Consider the following 22,050-nt stretch of genomic DNA (forward strand, 5'->3'; position numbering starts at 1 on the left):
GATGACAGCCTGCTATGGAAAGTCAGAAGCCCTTCTGGAAGGAGTGTGAGTCTTCCTCTAGGCAGCTGGGCTCTCTAGTTCAGACAAGGTGGCCATGTATGGTGGGGTCCAACTTGCTTGGAGAAGAGCTGACATGCATGCTGGGTCTGCTCGACGTGGAAACTTCATGTGGGTACAGCACTCAAGGCCAGTTAAGCAGTCCTGCTCAATTCTACACACTGCCCCTACTTCCTCAGACTTCCCAGGGCCTCAGGTTGCCAATACCTTGCTGTGTGGCATTGGACAAATTATTTCCCTTATCTGGCCTCGGTTTCACAATATGAAAACGATAAGGTTGGACTATAACGATGGTTTCAAATGGTGCTCACCGACCTTTAGAGGTTCAGGGGCTGCTGGGCATTGCCCTCACCTGCCCTCAACTTCACCCATTGCCACTTGGCTTTTCATCTACAGTATAGATGGGGCACTGAAACAAGGCTTCTAGGACTTAGACCTGAGAATCCCAGGCTCCATGAGCTGGCTTTCAACATGAACATCCCAGGATCCCCAAATATGGCCTCCCTCATGGCTACCTGGCTCCACCGTTCTAGGCTTTACAGAGACCCGCCAGTCAGAAGTGATCGGCATGGAGGGAAGAGAGAATGGGAAGGCTGATGGCTAGGTGTCTAGTGTTCCTGTGGTGTGGTGGAAGGAGCGCTGGCTCAGCCGGCATTCCAAATCAAGTCTCAGTCTCAGCTCCCGCCATCCACTAGCTGTGGGACTACAGACAAGCTCCTTTATCTCTCCCTGTCTCTACTTTCTTATCTGTAAAATGGGCAAGGTGGCTCCCCTCCTGTCTTTCTCACAGGGTTACTATGCAGATGAAGTAAGCTAAAGGATTCTTGTTAGGGTGCTTTCTGTAAATTACTCAGCTCCAATATTAGCAGGGAGACTGCTGTAGACCTCTGTACTATTTCACTAGTTCTGTGGCTGCTCTACATGACCAGGGACCCAGGACGTGGACTCAGAGGTACTTTTCTTGAACTCAGCATTGCTGCCCTGGGCCCTACCCAGCCTGCCTTCCCTGCTTGGAAGTATGTTTCTAGGACAGAAGGCAAGCTCTAAGCCAAGTATCACAGGTTCTGACTGTTTCTTCCATCAATGTGGAGCAAAGAGAAGGGGCTCTGTGATGTTGCAAGGAATAGGAAGGTCCTGCCTTGATATCCACTGGGTTTACAAATCCATCTTTATACTCGACATGGAAAACCCGAAAGACTCCACCAAAAAACTGCTAGAACTGATACATGAATTCAGCAAAGTCGCAGGGTATAAAATGAACATACAGAAATCGGTTGCATTTTTATACACCGATAATGAAGCAACAGAAATCAAGCAATCGATCCCATTTACAATTGCACCGAAAACCATAACATACCTAGGAATAAACCTAACCAAAGAGGTAAAAGATGTATACACTGAAAACTATCTAAAGCTTATGAAAGAAATTGAAGAAGACACAAAGCAATGGAAAAACATTTCATGCTCATGGACTAGAAGAACAAATATTGTTAAAATGTCGATACTACCCAAAGCAATCTACACATTCAATGCAATCTCTATCAAAAGAACACCAGGATTCTTCACAGAGCTAGGACATACAATCCTAAAATTTGTATGGAACCAGAAAAGACCCCAAATACCCAAAGTAATGTTGAAAACAAAACCAAAGCTGGAGGCATCACAATTCTGGACTTCAAGCTGTATCACAAGGCTGTAATCATCGAGATAGTATGGTCCTGGCACAAAGACAGACACATAGATCAATGGAACAGAATAGAGAACCCAGAAATGGACCCACACATGTATGGCCAACTAATCTTCAACAAAGAAGAACAGCCAATGGAAAAAAGACAGTCTCTTTAGCAAATGGTGTTGGGAAAACTGGACAGTGACATGCAGAAGAATGAATCCGGACCACTGTCTTACACCATACACAAAAATAAATTCAAAAAGGATGCAAGATCTAAATGTAAGACAGGAAACCGTCAAAATCCTAGAGGAGAGAACAGGCAACAACATCTTTGGCCTCGGCCACAGCAACTCCTTACTAGACACGTCTCCTGAGGCAAGGGAAACAAAAGCAAAAATGAACTATGGGACCTCATCAAGATAAAAACGTTCTGTAAAGCGAAGGAAGCAATCAACAAAACTAAAAGGCTACGGATGGAATGGGAGAAGATATTTGCAAATGACATATCGGTTAAAGGGTTAGTATCCAAAATCTACAAAGAACTTACCAAACTCAACACCCAAAAATCAAACAATCCAGTGAAAAAATGGGCAAAAGACATGAACAGACACTTTTCCAAAGAAGACATCCAGATGGCTAACACACACATGAAAAGATGCTCAACATCACTCATCATCAGGGAAATACAAATCAAAACCACAATGAGGTACCACCTCACACCTGTCAGAATGGCTAAAATTAACAACTCAGGAAAAAACAGATGTTGACGAGGGTGCAGAGAAAGGGGATCTCTTGCATTGCTGGTGGGAATGCAAGCTGGTGCAGCCACTCTGGAAAACAGTATGAAAGTTCCTCAAAAAACTAAAAATAGAACTACCCTACGGCCCAGCAATTGCACTACTAGGCATTTATCCATGGGATAAATGTCCATCAACTGACGAATGGATAAAGAAGATGTGGTGTGTGTATATATATATGTATATATACACACACACACAATGGACTATTACTCGGCGGTCAAAAAGAATAAAATCTTGCCATTTGCAACAATGTGGATGAAACTAGAAACGTATTATGTTAAGTAAAATAGTAAGTCAGTCAGAGAAAGATAAATATCATATGATTTCACTCATATGTGGAATTTAAGAAACAAAACAGATGAAAATAGGGGAAGGGAAGGAAAAATTAGATAAAAACAGAAAGGGAGACAAACCATAAGAGACTCTTAAATACATAGAACCTAAGGGTTGCTGGAGGGAAGGTGGATGGGGGGGGATGGGCTAAATGGGTGATGGGCATTAAGGAAGGCACTTGTTGGGGTGCACCTGGCTCAGGTGGTTGGGCATCCAACTTTGGCTCAGGTCGTGATCTCACAGCCGGTGAGTTCGAGCCCTGCATCGGGCTCTGTGCTGACAGCTCAGAGCCGAGAGCCTGCTTTGGATTTTGTGTCTCCCCCTCTTTGCTCCTCCCCTGCTCGCACTCTGTCTCTCTCCTCTCTGTTTCTCAAAAATAAACATTAAAAAAGAGAAAAGGATGGCATTTGTTGGGGTGAGTACTAGGTATTATAGTTTAAGTGATGAAATCATTAAATTCTCCTGAAATCATTATTACACTATATGTTAACTAACTGGGATTTATTTATTTTATCTTATTTTATCTTATTTTATTTTATATTTATTTTATTTTATTTTAATGTTTACTTGTTTTTGAGAGAGAGAGAGACACACAGAGCACAAGCAGAGAGGGGCAGAGAGAGGAGACAGAATCTGAAGCAGGCTCCAAGCTCTGAGCTGTCAACACAGAGACCGATGCAGGGATCGAACTCATGAACTGTGAGATCATGACCCGAGCTGCAGTTGGATGTGGCTAAGCCAACCGGGCACCCATTAACTTGGATTTAAATAAAAATTTTAAAAAATTATACAAAACTTGTGGAAAAAGTGTTTAATCACCAAGAAATGCACATTAAAACAATAATAAAATACCTTATTTTACTTAAAAAAAAAAAAAAAAAAGAAACCCATCTTTAAGGCCTACTGAGAAGCTGATAATCAGGTTCTCAAACATCAGGTTCCCCAAAGTCCTGTTTCCTGAGAGGCTTGTGGGAACTCCTGTGGGGGTGATGAGGAGCTTAGACGAAGAGCCAGTGCTGGTGGGGGTCACTGGGATTGCAGGAGGCCATGGCTGGCTTTTTGTTCTCAGATGTCAAGCAGGTACCAGATCCTGAGTTCCTGATTAACTGGTCCTAAAAGATGACACAGTAAAGGGTCAGCCTGGGCCTCAGATCTCTAACGGTGCTACTAGGCGGGGAATTTGACAGGGGGCAAAAAATAAAAAGCAAGGGAAATGCAGCAAGGCCCAAAGAGGACATTTCCACATTTCTTTCTTTGGATGCCAGATACCCTGACGGGATGCATTCCTGAGTTTCCACCTGTAGCCAGTGTCAATTCCCCACTGCTGGCTTCAGCCTGAGCGGCTGGACTAGAGGAAGGCAGGACCGTGGGGCTAATGCTTTCGAGAACCCCTCCTCTGGACGGCTAGGCTCAGAGCCCTGAGCCGCTGCTGCATACCCCCACTTTCTGCCTTTGATCATATTTTGACTCTTCCCTTCCAGGCAGGCCCAAAATTAGGTTCCTTTTCCCCTAAGCCAAGGCCTGAAGATTGGGGTAGGGTGGGGTATGGAGGCTCACTGGCAGTGCTAGTCTGGGACCAGTATTGTAGAGATGACATTCGGTACCCTGAGGCAGTGTGGTGTACTAGAAAGAACCTGTGCTTTTAAGCCAGAAGGATCTTGGTCTGAATCCCAGGCCAGCTATTTACTAGTGATGGGGCTCGGGCCAGTCACAAACTTGCTGAGCTCCAGCTGGCTCATCTAGACATGTGGGGGCACCACCCACTTGGGAAGAGGGTCTGCAAGATTACCCACACCCAGTGTATGTACCGGCACACGGAGGCCAGGCGGGAACCATAAGCGACTTCACCTTCATCTAGTTGGGTTCGGCCTAAAAATACTGGAGCCACGACAGAGATGGCCATGGACCACAACTCCTAACCCCAGCTCTCTATCAGCCGGAACTAAGACTTCACCGGACGCTACCTGGGCCCTGAGGACCCTGCCTGTGACCGAGCCCGCTTTCTCCACACTCCCTCCGTCGTTTTGATCCACCACACGGCATCTCAGGCACAAGGTGCAGAAAACGAGGAGGGGGTGGGGGGCAGTCGCGGCCTCAGATTCTAGATTCTGAGCCTCCCGGGGCTGCTGACTCACCTGGGTCAATTCCCACTCCTCATCCTTGGGGACTTGGCTGTTTTGGCCAGTGAAGTGACAGCTCCGCAGGCCCAGAGTGCCGGCACTGGCGTGCAGACACAGCTGCTTCGCGATGTTATGGCGCAGGTCCCTCTGGGTTGTGTACTCAAAGTACTAGGAGTCAAGACAAGGGGAGGCGGAGAGTTTGCCCACTACCTTCCGGGGCCAACCGCCCTAAGATTCCAGCCAGAGATGGCCTTTGAGGGAAGAGAGTGACTGAGTGCCAAGACTGCCGCGATCCCCGCACCACCTTCGGGTCTCTTACCGTATCGAGGCTTTACCGGAATAATCATGGCTTAAGATTTTTTCTTTAAAATCATTAAAAACTGAACTCCATTTTACATGCGATCTGTGAGATCGTGGGCTTGATATGCTAGTTCCTTGGTTTAAAATTAAAAAAAAAAAATGCTCGCCAACGTACCACCTCAAATCATCACGCAGGCCAGCGGTACAGGAAATGGCTTATAATGATTTTGTTTGGATTGCGTATGTTGGCAGCCTGTTCCGTGTCCCTTGCCTTGCTTTGGCTCCGTGTCAGGTGCCTCTTGCTTACCAAACACTGAGGGACTGGGGGTGGGGGAGGACTGAGGACTAGTTATTGCTCAGGGAAGCTCTGGGCACTGGAAAGCACGGGGTACATTCCCAGGATGCCAGGTTATTGTGACATGTCGGTAGATGGTTGTTTTGGGGTCACTGCTGGGTGACAGAATCAGAGCGGTAGCTTCTGGGCAGGGGAGGCTTTGAAGCAGAGTGCGGGGGAGAGCAAGTGCTCAGAAAGTTTCCACAGTTCCTCTCAAACTTCGCTCGGTAGCTGACACCCTCCAGAAAGCCTTCCTGATTGACAATTGTCCCCTCCCACTCCCTCTCTAGCACCTACCACTGATGCCCAGTGCTCCTCAGATGTCCCTGCTTCATCCTTCAGACCTTGTCTGCCTGTATCATATATTCCCCCTCGGACTGGGAGCTTTCTGAGGGCAGGGGTGGTATCTCCTCCTTTCCCTGGATCTCCCCGACCCCAGTCCTCCGGAAAGGATGATTCTGAGTGGAGAAAGGGGTCTGTGAAAAGAGGAGTTGTTCAAGAAGCAGGCTTCTCTGGGGCCTGCCCGGTAAGGTGCGGCTGCGTACCTGGTTGCCACCAAGGCCGTGGCAGGTGTACATGATGAGGGGTTTCCCCCCATGGTTGTTCTCACCCACATCCAGGCACTGATCGACGCCAAGATTCCTGATCTGCAGAATGGTGAGGACAGAGGGGAATGAGGATAACACAGTTAGGAATTTTCTGGTGTGCGGTGTGGGGCTCAACTGGAATAAATTTGCAGGGCTGGATTTCCCCTCTGTGATTTTCCTCCTCTGCTCATCAACCCAGATGCCAGGAGTTCATAGCGAAGTGAGGTGCTTCGCCTAAAGGCTGGGCACAGTCAGGCTGGGCAAGCTCCCAGGCTGCCAGGTCCCTGGAAGAAGCCCCTCAGCACGTGCGAATTTCCTTATGAGCAATGGTTCTCAAAGTGGGATCCCAAGACTGTCAGTGCCACCTGAGGACTTGTTAGAAACAGAAACTCGGGGCGCCTGGGTGGCTCAGTCGGTTAAGCATCCGACTTGGGCTCAGGTCGTGATCTCGCGATTCGTGAGTTCAAGCCCCGCGTCGGGCTCTGTGCTGACAGCTCAGAGCCTGGAGCCTGTTTCAGATTCTGTGTCTCCCTCTCTCTCTCTGACCCTCCCCCATTCATGCTCTGTCTGTCTCAAAAATAAATAAACGTTAAAAAAAAAAAAAAAAAGAAAAGAAACGGAAACTCTCAGGCCCCATACCAGTCCTACTGAATCAGCATTCTGTGTGTGTGTGTGTGTTTGTGTGTGTGTGGGGGGGGTGGACAGAGGGAGAGAGAGAGAGAGACTGAGGGAGAGAATCCCAAACAGGCTTCGTGCTCAGCGTGGAGCCCGATGTGGGGCTCGATCCCGCAACCCTGGGATCACAGCATGAGCCAAAATCAAGAGTTGGATGCTCAACTGACTAAGCCACACAGATGTCCCAGCAATCTGTGTTGTAACATGCCTTCCAGGTGATTCTGATGCAGGTGAATGTTTGAGAACCACTGCTTATGGGCTGTTTTCCCCTTGCAAGGTTTGAGCTATCTCTAGAAGCCCCAAAGTGGCCTTCCAGTACTCCTTTGGATAAAGGAGTGTAGAGAATAAAAATCAATTCTTGTTTGCCATCCGTCTGTGGGGTAAGTGGTCTTGGACCACTCCCGGGGCTTCTGTGATGATGGGTGGGCAAGCTGGTTTTTAAGACTTACAGCTCCGTAGAAGGTGGGCTTAAGGTCGGGAACAAACATCTCTGGGTAGATGTTGTGCAGGAACCAGGAAAAGTTGCGACAATGTAGTCGTTCCTTCAGCTGCAGTCGTTCCGAAATGTCACCGAAGGATTTCTGTCAACCGAGCCAGCCCCCAAAGGGTGAGTACCACCAGCCTTGGCCTTTTTGTATGGTTGAAGTAGGCAAGAGTTTCTGGGGCCACTTTCTCCCAGAATGGGTCTCCTGCTCATCCCTGCTCAGATCCTGTTGGGGCTACTGGCTTAGCCCCACATCTAAACCCAAGCTCCCTGTCTTGGCTTTCGGATGCCCACCCATAGCTCCCTTCCTCCTGCATCTCCTGACTTTCCTATCAGTTTTCTCCCAGACCTCAGTACCAAGCCTCTCAGAGCAAAGCCCTTCTTAAAATGCCAAGACTCTCTAGGCGGGACCAACAAAAGCTCCTCCCATTCACTAGCCTTCAAAATCTGGCCTCTCTGGGCTCTAGCTCACAGGGTCTGAGGGGTAAAGGGATGCACCAGATGGTAGCGATGGGTGGGCCTCCACCACTCAGCCCTTGACTATGGTCTGGGATTCTGCACTTCTCTTCACCCAAACACGTCCCGAGCACCATTTCCTCTCACCTCTTGGGCCATCTTTGCTGCCTGCAGATTTCTCCGATAGAAGATCTCCTTGTAGCTATCCATCCAGACCTCAGCCAGGCGCACTTGGTTGCGAGCAATGACACTGATGCCCTTGGGGAAGGTGTGAGGGCTCTTGGTGCGGAACACGTGGCCTACCACAGAGCAGGGGATGATCTCCATTTGGCCCCCACACTGCCACACCTGCCACAAGAGGACACAAGATCGGGCCTTCAGGGGAGTAGTGGGTCACTGTCCCCTCCCCCAAGTAGCTCTGTTCTATTCCCAGGGTACTAGGGTCCCAGGTCTAAGAACTCAGGGCAATGTTGCTCTCTCTCCTAAGGGGGGGGGGGGGGCGGAAAGGACATTGACCAGGATTCTTCCTAGGCCGTGACTATGCAATTCCTAGCTCTAGTGTTAGTTCAACTCCGATTTAAGCAAATGGAGATATGTGGGGTCCTGAGGGTTGTCAGGGCCCACTTTAGAGAAAGGACAGTCGCCTGACTTTGTGTCTGAATACCTCCTCTAAGCTCTAGGCACTTGGCGTGCTGACCTGGGAATGCTGAGTTTATCCGCTCACCCAGGCGTTACTGAAAACTCAAGCTCCCTCAAACCAAGAGGCTTGTGACCCCATCAGAGCCCTGGCGCATCAATCATAGCAAGGGTAGTCAACTCCCGGGTGCACTGTGGTAGTCGCCCGGACTTCTAGCACATTAGCTGCCTAGGGAAGAGACTGAACAGAGATCTGAGGCTCATGGATGAACCTGCAATCAGAATCTTCTGATGCTGGTGACTGACCTGGCGACCCTTCTCTATGCCAGTGGGCTGGTTTAAGACATCCCTCCCACCCGTGTCCTCTCTTTTTTAGGTTTTAGATTAGTAAGCATGTTGTTATTCGTTTTAGTATAGCAGCGACAGAGCTCCATGCCCACAGTCACAGTCACACAGGCATCAATGATGTGATTAATCTGTGCAGGCATGGCGAGAGGTGACTTCATGAACGAGCTCATCTACTTGCTAATTACCTCTCCCCCGGTGCGGGGATCTGTGTGGATTTCACGGAGAGGAAATTCTTTCTTCCTAACCTAGTCCTGAGTTGCCTTTTCCTGGAATCCCTTAGAGTTCTGGGGTCCACGAGAGTTTGGGCCATCACCTTCAGTAACACAGAGCTTGCTGAGCAGAGGGTAGGAAACTTCCAAGGCTACCAGGGCCTGTGCCCTCTAACCTGGAAAGGGAAACCCAACTTTTCCTGAGAAAGGACAGAGACTGCTGACTGCCCTGTTCCACCTTCATGCTCACACTTTTCCCACAGACCTCACAAAAGATGTCTCCAGTCCCCAGGTGTCCAGGTTCTTTACCACTAGTATCCCTTCTCTCTGAGGAGGTCTGCCCAGTAATTTGGCCCACGTTGTCCAATCTGATTGCCACGGACGGGGGTGGGGGAACCGAGGAAAGGGGACAGACACCAGGACAGGAAACAGCCACCCTTCTAAGTCCACCTCCAGATGTGATATCCCCGAGGCTGCCGCTGCCTGAGAGACAGGGCCTCAGGCTGTCCCCCCGGGACACCGTGGCTCCCCCATGAAGCCCTCTTCACTCTCACCCGGAAGGACATTTCCACGTTCTCCCCTCCCCAGATCTCCATCTGATTATCATAGGTACCGATGTGCTCAAAGTAGGACTTGGAGATGGAGAAGAGGCCGCCAGCAAACGTCGGGGATCTGGGGAGACAGAGGGAGAAGCATCTTTTGGCGGGGACGACGCGTAGAAGCCTGGTGCGGAAAGCTGAGGACCCGGTGTTAGCTAAAGCCCGGCCACTCCCCGCCTCCTTTCTTCCTTCCTGGGATATGCAGCCCCTCTTCCATGGACTCATTCCTTCAGCAAATATTTACAGAGCTCTGTTGTGTTCTCTCCACCTTCTGGGACCAGGTCAAGGAGAGATGTGATTATCATCACTCCTTCTGAAAGGCACTGATGCGTTCGTTCGTTCAAGGTAGGATCTATTAAGCACCGGCCACCAGGGCCCAAGTGCACGTTAGTCACGCAGCCTAGAAAGCTCTGTCTGAGAGCTCAGTCTAGAAGCAGACGGCAGAAGCACCATTGTCTGCTTTGGGGCAGCAAAGTTCCTAGAGCACAGTAGTAACTCCGTTATCAGAAGCTGGGTGAAATGGTCTTTGGAAATAGGATTCAAACCACGAATGAACGAATATGACCTGGATGGACCCTCTTCTGTTTCAGAATCCCCGGTCCTTTCTAGGGATTAGAAAGGCGTGCTAGTAGGGCCTAGTCCTTCCGCACCAGAAATTTTAGCTTTCGGGAAAGCTGCCAGCTGCTTTGAACAAAGGAAACTGGTAACAGGTGCTCCTGGAAGCAGAGTAGGAAGTGAGGTGAAATTAAGCTCAATTTGGACTAACGGGAGCATTTGGAGGTTCCAAGGAGCTTCTGGCTTTCAGACAAAGGCAGGGAGGTACAGATCCACTGTAGGGGAAATTGGTAGAAACGTCCCATTTCTAGAATTCAGATACCACGTTGCTCATAAGACAGGCGGGGCCAAGAGTTGAAGGCAGGGTCGGAGCCTGAGGAAGACAAGGGCAGGAGTCTATATATAATCACTAGCTGTTGGCATCTGCACCCTGGCCAGCCTGGCTTGGATAGGGCTTTGCTGCCCTCAGTGGGTGGCTCCATGTGCTACAATCAAGCAGAAAGATCCTAAAACCTTCTCTATTCACCTAGAACCTATCAAGGTGCTTTATATGCAGCAGGGGCTCAGTCAGTGCTCACTGGACTGATTGGTCAAGGAGCCTGACCTTAGTGTTACCCTATGGATGCTCTTGCCACCCTGAAGTAGGAGTTGGCTCCCAGAGCCACTTTCTGGAAGGACTTTCAATCAGGAGTCATGCTCAGGCAGGCCTTCTGTCACTGCTTCTGACCTCTCCCAGGCATCCTAAGCCATCCCAAGTAAGGCCCGGAAAGCCTCAGAAAGCCCTGGGACTCAGGTGAGCACTTCGGAGCTAACCTACTTCTTCTTGAGGGTCTCCCTCAATTTATTTATTAAAATAAAATAAACCTGTGGTCTCTAGCAACACAACCAGCAATCCGGAGAGGGAAGGACAGGAGGTGAATGAGGGGCAGACCCAGCTGGGCATTAAACAGAGGGTAAACTTTTAAGCATCCACCCTATAGCTCAGGGGTGGGCAAACTATGGCCTATGGGCCAGAGCTGGCCTGGATTCACAAGGCTCTGGGCAAAGAAAGGTTTCTACATTTTTAAATGGCTGTTAAACGAAAGCAAACGAACAACAACAAAAAAACCCCAAACCAACAGAGAGTAACGTGCAACAGACTGCATGTAGCTGGAAGGTCCTAAACTATACGCTATCTGGCCCTTTACCAAGAAAGTTCAGGGCAACTGTACCCAACTGCAGAACACTTGTCCATTTTCTTTTAATACGTTTTCAGTCTTTTCAAAGGTAGTGACCTACAAGGGCTATTCAACAGTGACCTCTACCCACCATCTCTCAGCACCTCTGCAGGCGCCAGTCACAGCCTTCCACGTGTGGGGAGGAATAAACAGAGGACCTACAGAAAGCCTTCGGTCAGCGCCTGGCACACACTAAGTGGTGAGGAAGAGCAAGCAGCTACGGCGTGAGGCAGCGCGCGGTGTTGCAGTTAGCAGCATGGGCTTTGGGTCAGGCCGGCCCCGATGGCTTTCCTATTCCACCAACTGCTAGCTGCCTAATCTGAGGCTGATTGCTCATCACTAGGAGCCTGTACAACAGCCCGTACCCACCTCAGAGGGGGTGAGGATTAAGGAAAATATGTCAAGTGCTTCCTAGAGTGCCTGATAAATGTGGACGTAAGACGGTCCAGGTCCCCCGGGGCCAGCATGGGGCTCAGCAGGCCGTGGTCCTTACTTGATGGGGTAGGTCTCATCTTTGCGCCTCTGCTTCTCATGTGCGGGCAGAGCCTCCCAGCCAAAGGTCAGACTCCAGTCAAAGTTGCCACGGCTGTGGACCCTGCCCCTCGGGACGGGCTTGGAGAACTCGAAAGTGTTCAGGTCGATGGTGACGATGTCTGGGCTCACCACCACCGTCTCGTCCTCAGCAATGCGAGCCAGGAGGGGCTCCAGCCAGCCATGGAAGCACTCGCCTGCAAGCCGGGACCGGAAGACAGCAGTCAGGGTCGCACCCACAGCCACGCCCAGGCCCCACGCCCGCAGGGAGGACGAGAGAACCTTCCACACACTCCCTAGTGTTAGAGAAACGTAGGCAATCTCCACAGCTATAGGAAGCAGAGAGAGGTCTCCCGAGACCCTCCTCTCCGGCCCCCGCCCCCAACCAAAAGGCGAAGGTAACTCTGAAGAGAAGGATGGAGGGCTGGCGGGGAGTAACATGGTCAACTCAAACGATCCAAAGCACAGGGAAGGCCCCAGATGGGTGACTTCAGGGTTTCTAACTATCCACTGTGTGGATTTCAGAAGGGGGTGTCTCCTGTCCCAGAGGGACCGCACCCCAAGCTCCAGCTCCACTTGTGGAATAATAATCCCTTTCACTTGTCTGGCCCTTTGAGATCTTCAGGGAACTGCATAACTTTATTTGGACTTTGGAGTAGTAAATCTGTTGGTGAGTAAGGTCGACATCCTCGTTCCCACTTTACAGATGAGGAAACTGAGGCGGTTAGTGACAGAGTCAGAAGGCAAGCCCAGGTGTCCTGACTCCCAGTCTAGAGCTTTCCCTAATACATATCACCACTTCTAGGGAACAATTTCTTTCCAGACAACGGCGGGGAGGTGTTTGGGTTTGGGGCAATGGGGGGGGGGACCTTTTTGTCCCCATGTGGCCCTGCGGGAAAGCTCCACACAAACCGCTTCCCAGGGGTGACGGGAGGCCTGAGGGGCTGAGCTCAGAATGAGGTACAGAGCAAGCAAGGGAGGGAGAGAGGAGTCTGGGGCTCCAGAGCACAATGCCAGCAATTGTGGGGTCACCGTTGTTTTAAGGCCATGGGTGCCTGCTGATTAAACATCCTTGGGATTGGGACGAGAAGAGGGCACGAGAAGCCGAAGTGAATCCCAAGCCACCTCCAGTCCCAGAACGGCAGGGGCCTCGGGGATGCCCCGGCCCTGGCTCCTCGGTCCACCAGGGGGTGGGGGAGGGGAGCAGACACTCCCCCACCCCCACCCCCACCCCCTACCAGGTCCCCCCATACTCACAGTGGGCATCCAGGAAGGTGAGCACCTCCGCCTGTGCCACGCTGGCGCCCAGCAGCCGGGCAGTGATCAAGCCCTTCCGCTCCTCCTGCCGCACCACCCTCACAATCTGCAGCTTCTTTACGTACTGCTCCAGTTGTTCCTTCAAGTACTCTGGAAGGGATGGGGGCATCGGTGCCAGCTCACTGCCGTGTGGCAAACCTAACCCCCCTGTGAGCGCCAAGCCGGGCGCTTTCGGGCCCCCAGCAGGCCTGAACCCCTATCGACCTAAGCAATTCCACGGGCGCCGAGGATGGGAGGGGGTGGAAGGAGGAAGTCCCGCGTGTGGCCAAGCAAACCCTGCCACCCCGAGCCCACCGTGCCAGGAGACTGGCCATGCCTGTGCTTGTTGACCTAGGAACCTTCCCTAACCTCTGAGCCGGGGCCTCCGAGCTGTGTTTCTTTGGTCTCAAATCAAGTTTAAACTTCCGACAGAGGCTCCCAGCTGCCCCTTGGTCTCTGCATCCTCTGGGTCAGCCTCTCTGGGAACCGTGATTCCGGTCTCCTTTCCACACCTGGAGGTTGTGGCAGTCATGTCTCAGTATCTAGGACTCCCCGTCTCCCAGGCTCCTCTGAGCGAGCCGACAGGTAGAGCACACACCAATGTTGATTTCTGGCTTGCTGGATCAGCAGCCAGAATCGTACTCGAATCCTCCCTATTACCTCCTCTGCATGGAGGAATCTTTAAGAAGATGAAAAGACACTGAGCCGCTTTTCAATCAAATTTAAAAACCAGGTACCAAGGGCCGGCCCTGTGCTGGGCACAACGGTGAGCCTGTTACCCAGGGAAGTGGCGATTACAGGGCAGGTAATCAGTGACCTACCGGAGGTAGTGCAGGGCTGGGGGGAGCCTGCGGCAGATGCAATCATCCTGGATTTGGGGAGAGGTGGGGAAGGCTCTCTGAAGGGAGGGAGGGACGGCTCTGCTGAGATCTCCAGTTCCTTCTGAGTGCGGGCTTACTTCACGACCCTGTTATCCATTCTGAAATCCTCAGGGCTTTAAAAATAGCTCTATTCTGAAACAATCCATCCTGAAACCTATTCCAGGTCCTCCTTATGTCTTATTAACTGCTATACTGCAGTGGCCTACAGTTTCAGAAGAGGAGGTTGAAGGCAGATGTGACAGATGAGTGTGTCCTTTCTGTTTTGGGCTGTGGGATCAGCCCAGGGCTTAGGCCTTGCTTTACATGCAGTGTTATACAAATTGTGGGGCCCCAAATCAGTTTTGGGGGTGTGTGATTGATCTCTCTCTCTCTCTCTCACACACACACACGCGCTATGCCCAAATACCTGAGCGCCTACTATGTGCCAGTCATTGAACTAGGTGCTTGCATGCTGACTTTCTTACTTAATCTTTTCTACGAAGATTAAAATGTTCTGAAATATGGAGTACTGTCCCTGATGTTTATAAGTCAAAATTAGCCTCATTCGGCAGCTTGGGTCTAGCACTCACTCAGCAAACACATGCTAACACACTGCCCAGGTGTCAGACATTATCCAGGGCAAAGTCGGGCCTGGTGCGGCTCTTGCCCTCAAGGGGCTCCTAGACTCATCATCTAACCATAGCCCCAAGGGTCGGCTCTAACAGGAAGGAGGAGGGAGGAACCCCAACCAGGAGCCTCACCTTCTCAGCATGGCTGATGTTTCCCCTTAGAGCTTAACTGCGCTCAGAGGAAGTTCATGGTGGTGGAGATAACCCAAGGACAAAACATCACAGGAAGTGGGTTTTGTGGTAAGAGACTGCAAAGTGCTGAGCTGTGAACCCCACGGGGTGCTGAGCTCTACAAAGCCCTGCGCCCACGCCTTCCTTCCAGTCTCAGGTGGCTAGGCTGGACCTGGGGAGTCTGAGCATCACCCTCAGACCCTTCTAGGGGTGGGAGACAACTCCCCTCCTTCCTGTCATACCCTTGGACCCACTGGACACATGCCCCAGAGATGAGTATAGCAGAGCTGAAGGTGGAGACGCAGCTGAGCCCATCCATACTCTCTTACGTCCCCTAGACGTTATCCTCCTAATTCAGGTTCAAAACCCCACCACCCCAACCCAGCTCCATTCCTCATGGCTGGAGTCTATGAGACCCCTGTGACCTCTAACACACCTGCCTGACCCAGTCCCATGGTTTGAAATACCATCTCTCTGCAGATGGCTCCTAGGTCTTTTTCTCCTGGCCCTGCCATCTTCACTTGGGTGTCTAACAGAACCACAAACCTAACACGCCCAAAATGAAACTCCAGATTTCCTCCCCTCTCTAGTCTCCCCATGTCAGCATGTGGTAGCAGCATCTCTCCAGCTGCTTTAACCTAGGAGTCATGCTGGACTCTTCCCTCCTCTCACCCACCACAATCAGTGCATCAGCCAGTGCTGCCAGTTCTTTCTCTCCACCCCCACGGTCACCCCAGCAATGATGTCTTAGCTGGTCTCCTGGCCTCTGCTCTACACCACTCTTTCCAGTCATTCTTGACATAACAGCCGCAGTGAGCAGCAGAGTTATCTCTTCAAACTATAAATCAGATCATCGCACTGCTGGGGCTTAAAATTGCACTTAAAGGGGTGCCTGGCTGGCTCAGTTGGTGAAGTGTGCAACTCCTGATCTTGGGGTTGTGAGTTTGAGCCCCATGTTGGGTGTAGTGCTTACTTAAGAAAAAAAAATGCACTTAAAAACAAATCTGAACAGTATGGGGGCTCCTCAAAAAAATTAAACACAGAATTACACAAGATCTAGCAAAGGGTGGATGAATCAATAAACAAATGTGGTATATACAAGCAATGAAACATTCAGCCTTTAAAAGGAAGGAAATTCTACCATAGTCAATTGAGATTTACCCCAGGGATGCAAGGATGGTTCAATATATGCAAGTCAATCAACAAGATACACCACATTAACAAAAAGATGGTTAAAAATCATACAGTCATCTCAATAGATTCAGAAAAAACACTTGACAACATTTAATGTCTACTCATGATAAAAATTCTCAACATTAAGTCAGTAGAGAGGGAATATACCCCAACACGATAAAGACAATACATGACAAACAGACAGCTGACATTACACTCAATGATGAAAAGCTAAAAGCTTTTCCCCTAAGATCAGGAATAAGACAAGGGCACTCTCACCACTTTTACTGCACACAGTACTGGGAATCCTAGCTGCAGCAATTAGACAAGAAAGAGAAATACAAGACATCTAGATTGGTAAGGAAGAAATAAATCTGTCACTGTTTGCAGGCACGATATTGCATATAGAAAACCCTAAAGACTTCACCAAAAATCTATCAGAACTGATAAGGGAATTCAGTAAAATTGTGGCACACCGAATCAATAAACAGAAATCTGTTCTGTTTCTATACACTAATAATGAAATAGCAGAAAGGAAAATCGAGAAGACAACCCCAGTTAACACTGCAACAAAAAGAACAAAATACCCAGGAATAAATTTAACAAAAGAGGTGAAAGACGTGTATTCTGGAAACCATCAGACATTGTTGAAAGAAATCAAAGATGACACAAATAAATGGAAAGATCTACCATGCTTATGGGTTGGAAGAACTAATACTGTTAAAATGTCCCTACTACCCAATGCAATCTTCATCAAAATACCAAAAGCATTTTTTTCACAGAACTAGGACATATAATTCTAAAATCTGCATGGAACCGCAAAAGATCTCAAATAGCCAAACCAATATGAAAAGAATAACAAAGATAGAGGTACCACAATTCTAGATTTCAAACTATACTGCAAGCAATCGTGTGCAAAGCACAAAAACAGACACATAGATCAATGAAACTGAACACAGAGCCCAGAAATAAACCCATGCTTATATGGTAAATCTGTGACAAAGGAGGCAAAAATATACAGTGCAAATCAAATAGTCTCTTCAATAAATGGTGTTGGGAAAGGACAGCTACATGCAAGAGAATGAAACAGGATCGCTTTCTTACACGGTACACAAAAATAAAATCAAAATGGATTAAAGACCCAAATGTGAGACCTGAAACTATAAAACTCCTTAAAAAAAAGACACAGACAGTAATCTTTTGGACATCAACTTTAGCAATATTTTTCTGGATATGTCTCCCCAGGCAAGGGGAACAAAAGCAAAAATAAACAAGTGGGGCTACATGAAACTACAAAGCTTTTGCACAGAGAAGGAAACCATCAACAAAATGAAAAGGCAACCCACCGAAAGGGAGGAGATATTTGCAAATGATATATCCAATAAGGAGCTAATATCCAAAATATATAAAGAACTCCTATACCTCAACACCAAAAAACCAAATAATCTGATTGATTAAAAAGTGGGCAGAGGACCTGAATAGACATTTTTTCCAAAGATTTACTTTTCCAAAGTAAATCTTTTAATGTAGAGCAACTGTGCTGTAAATATGTTAGAATTTCACAACAGACGGCCAACAGACATATGAAAAGATACTTAACATCGCTACTCATCAGGGAAATGCAAATCGAAACCACAATGAGATATCACCTCACACCAGTCAAAATGGCTAGTATTAAGAAGACAAGAAGTAAGTGTTGGTGAGGATGTGGAGAAAAGGGAGCCCTTAAACACTGTTGGTGGGAATGTGCACTGGTGTAGCCACTATGGAAAACAGTCTGGAAATTCTTCAAAGAACTAAAAATACAAGTACCAAATAATCCATTAATTCTACTTCTGGGTATTTACTTGAGGAAAACAAAAACACGAATGCACCATTATTTGCGGCATTATTTACAATAGCCAACATATATATGGAAGAAACCTAAATGTCCACTGAATGATGAATGGATAAAGATGTGGTATATATACATAATGGAATGTTGCTCAGCCATAAACAATCATGAAATCTTGCCATTCGTGATAACCCAGACGGACCTAGAGGGTATCATGCTAAGTGAAGTAAGTCAGTAATAGAATGCTAAGTGAAACACTGTCTAATTTCACTCATGGGGAATCTCAAAATCAAAACAAACAAACAAACAAAACAACAGTAACAAAAAAGAGAAAGACTCATAGACACAGAGAACAAACTAGCAATTGCCAAGGGGAGAGGGGTAGAGGAACAGGTGAATAGGTCAAGAGGATTAAGAGGTATAAACTTTCAGTTATAAAACAAGTCACAGAGATGAAATATAGCATAAGGAATATAGTCAATAATATTGTAATAAATTTGTGTGGTGATAGATCGTAACTATGCTTATTGTGGTGAGCATTTCATAATGTGTATAATTGTCAAATCACTATGTTATAAACCTGAAACTAACAAAATATTCTATGTCAACTATACTACAATTAAAAACTTAACAAGGAAGGAAATACTGACACATGCTTAAACACGGATGAATCCTGAAGACACTATGCTAAGTGGAATAAGCCAGAAACAAAAGAAGAGATAGTGAATAATTTCACTTACGTGAGGTACTTAGAGTAGTCAAATTCATAAAGAAACAAATGTAGAATACTGGTTGACAGCGGTTGGGGGAGGAGGGAATAGGGAGTCACTGTCTCATGGGTACAGAGTTTCAGTTTGGGAAGACGAGGGAGTTCTGGTGATGGACGGTGGTGATGGTTTCACAATAATATGAAGGTATTAAATGCCACTGAATGGAGGGGCTCCTGGGTGGCTCATTCAGTTAAGTGTCTGACTTCGGCTCAGGTCACGATCTCATGGTTCGTGAGTTCGAGCCCTGCGTCGAGCTCTGTGCTGACAGCTCAGAGCCTGGAACCTGCTTTGGATTCTGTGTCTCCCTCTCTCTCTGCCCCTTCCCCACTTGTACTCTGTTTCTCTCTGTCAAAAGCAAATAAACATTAAAAAATATTTTTTAAATGCCATTGAATGGCACACTTAAAAATGGTTGAGATGACAAATTTTATGTTATGCATATTTTACCACACATACACGCATGAAAAATCCAAACACTGACCACTGTTTACAAAGGTCTTGGGATTCAGTTTTGCTCATCTTTTGAGCTCACTTCGTACCGGTGTTCTTTTTGTCTCCTTGCTCACTTCTCTTCAGCCATGCTTGTTGTATTTCTGCCCTATTAACACACCTAGGCTGAAGGCCTTTCGACTGGCTGTTCCCTTTGCACGGGACCAGAGTAGCCTTTCCTGGCTACCTTGACTAAAAGAGCTCTGTGATTATTCACGAGCTCATTATCCTGCATCTTTTCTTTTTTTTCCCCTCTAATTTCCTCATAGCCCTTATTACCCGAAATTATTTACTTTCTGTCTTTCCCATTAAAAAAGCAAGCTCTAGGGGCGCCTGGGTGGCTCAGTCGGTTGAGCAGCCGACTTCGGCTCAGGTCATGATCTCGCGGTCTATGAGTTCGAGTCCCGTGTCGGGCTCTGTGCTGGCAGCTCAGAAGCCTGGAGCCTGTTTCAGATTCTGTGTCTCCCTCTCTCTGACCCTCCCCCGTTCATGCTCTGTCTCTCTCTGTCTCAAAAATAAATAAACGTTAAAAAAAAAAATTAAAAAAAAAAAAAAGAAGCAAGCTCTAGGGGCACCAGGGTGGCTCAGTCGGTTAAGTGTCTGACTTCAGCTCAAGTCGATCTCATGGTTCGTGGGTTCGAGCCCCACATCAAGCTCTGCACTGACAGCACAGAGCCCACTTTAGATCTTCTGTCTTCCTCTCTCTCTGCACCTCCCTCACTCATGCACACACACGCGCTCTCTCTCTCAAAAAAATAAAATAAAATAAAATAAAATAAAGGGTGCCTGGGTAGCTAAGTCAGTTAAGCTGTGGACTCTTGGTTTCAGCTGGGGTCGTGATCTTGCGGTTCCTGAGTTCAAGCCCCACGTTGGGCTCTGTGCACATAACACAGAGCTTGCTTCAGATCCTGTCTCCCTCTCTCTGCCCCTCCCCCACTTGTGCTCTCTCCCTCAAAAATAAAATGTTAAAAAAATTAAAAAAAAAGAAAAAGTGAGCTCCAAGAAGATAGAGACCTTGCCAACCTGTTCACTGCTGTACCCCCATGGCCTGGTACAGGGTCTGGTGCCTGGTAGATAACTAAAAAAAATACTTATTAAGCAAATCAGTGAATGCCACCTTTATTTACTGTTTTCTTGTGGGCTGTCCCCCTCTTCCTTGGCTTCTGAAAAATCTAGAAAAGAACAAGAGAAAGCCTTTCTTGTAGGGAGGACTTCCTCACTAATTTTTCCTGTTTTGTTTTTATTCTGTGTTCATGCCTATCTGTGTTTTATTCAGCCTTGAATCTAACTGCAACTGGGAGGTTTTTCTTGATGAATCCATTTGGAAGGATAAAAGGAGAAGTAAACGAGTATGACACCCCATGGGAATATCCTACAATTCACGGTCCAGATAGAACATGTGGACACAGGGTCGTACCTTCAAACCTAAATCAAGATTCGCTGTCGGCCACTTTCCGTTTCCAGGTGTAAGGAGTAGACTGGCAGATGAAATTAACATGTGGAAACAGAATTTCTTTATGGGCAGAAACGGAAGAAAATATGGAAATGGAAACCTTCCCAGAAAATCCAGGACATAGAGTTACTACGAAGTCTTCTTATATTATAAAACAAGGACAGAGGTAGGAGATAAAGGTGATAAAGCAACTTTACCTGTTGAAATACACACCTGAAGTTGTAATTCAACTAAAATCAGAGGCTTTGAATAGTTTCTGACTTGCATTGCTTAGGAGTTTAGGAGGCCACGAGATGACCTGCTACTTCAGTTCTGAGAGGCAAGTGGAAGTGAGGGAACTCTTGGGCTAAACCAAAGTGCTCCCCAAATATCTCCTTCCCTGGGTTTTGCAGTGTATTTCCTGACTTCAGGGCTGCCCTTCACCTGCTTCCCTTCCTACAGCACCCCCTGCTGCCCAACGGCACCTCCTAACTCCTCTCTCCGTGAGCAACTTGCTGAGAGTCCTGTTCACTTCCTGACTCTCTGGGTCCTAAGTGTGTCTGATTTCCTCCCATCCATCTAGCAAATTCCCACAGGATGGAGGTGGAGGTTCTCTCCCCCTCCCCCTCCCCGAGGGGCAGGGCAGGACTTTCAATATAGGGATGCCCGGTTGGGGGCACAGTAGACCCATGGGCCTCGAGGGCCAGTTTCGAGAAGCTTGTAGAGCGTGCCAGACCGGGAGTGGACCTGGCCGCTGACCTGGCCATGCAGGAATGAAATATGTGCCTGGGCTTCAGACTCCAAAGTGGGAAAGAAAAAGTTCCCCAGCCTGGCACCAGGCCTCATCTCCCGCACCCTAGTATCAAATGCCTGTATAGTCATGGCCATAAATCTGCTGCCAGGTGCCTGGGTAGAAGGGCAGGAGAGCATGGACATTGTGTTTCAGCAGAGACACAGCCCTTGTTTGTGCGTGTGTAATGAGAGCCAGTTAATCTGATCAAACGGTCAAACACGGGAAATTGTATCCCACGGTGGACTGTGGAGATTTCTGACCACGGATCTGAGTTTCTTCCTCTTCCCCGCTGATCTGAACGTTGAAAGTATGTCTAAGAGTCCGAAAGCCCTCAGGGTGGAGTTGTTTATCGTAGGGTCCACAAATTCCCTGGAATCCCCTGCAAAAATGTGGGTGTGTGCACACTGATGTAGCAATTGTACACTATTCTAGGGAGGGGGCATAGTTTTAACAGATTCTCAAAGAGGCCAGGACGTAGAAAAATAAGAATGACTGCCTTAGTTTTTCAGGCAGGTGATTCTGAGATACTGGACCAGGCTCTGAGACAACCAGAGAGAATGGGAGCACGCATCTGGTGGCCGGCGAGGGGCAGGACCTTTGGAGGAGCCAAGGGGGTTACTGCAAAGTCCATCCTACCAGGCATAGGCTGCTGTGCCATTCATTCATTCATTCATTCATTCATTCATTCAT

At 48.2% G+C, this 22,050-nt stretch overlaps 1 protein-coding gene across 7 annotated transcripts in view; it reads right to left on the reverse strand.

Moving 5' to 3' along the window:
- Nucleotides 1–3,664: 3,664 nt before the first annotated feature.
- GALNT6 (polypeptide N-acetylgalactosaminyltransferase 6) overlaps nt 3,665–22,050 on the reverse strand; it is a 35,832-nt gene continuing 17,446 nt past the window's right edge. For 5 of the 7 annotated variants that reach the window (XM_042992313.1, XM_042992315.1, XM_042992314.1 and 2 more), the window contains 8 exons: nt 13,171–13,320; nt 11,876–12,110; nt 9,566–9,683; nt 7,966–8,166; nt 7,328–7,459; nt 6,162–6,263; nt 4,998–5,150; nt 3,665–3,974 (listed from right to left, as the gene is read on the reverse strand). In XM_042992313.1, the coding sequence (XP_042848247.1) occupies nt 3,861–3,974; nt 4,998–5,150; nt 6,162–6,263; nt 7,328–7,459; nt 7,966–8,166; nt 9,566–9,683; nt 11,876–12,110; nt 13,171–13,320 (1,205 nt within the window). In that variant the 3' untranslated portion in view covers nt 3,665–3,860. The other 2 variants (XM_042992317.1, XM_042992318.1) reach the window with 2 other exon arrangements.

The sequence above is a fragment of the Panthera tigris genome, chromosome B4 (assembly GCF_018350195.1).
Source record: "Panthera tigris isolate Pti1 chromosome B4, P.tigris_Pti1_mat1.1, whole genome shotgun sequence".
In the NCBI taxonomy this organism is placed as follows: domain Eukaryota; kingdom Metazoa; phylum Chordata; class Mammalia; order Carnivora; family Felidae; genus Panthera; species Panthera tigris.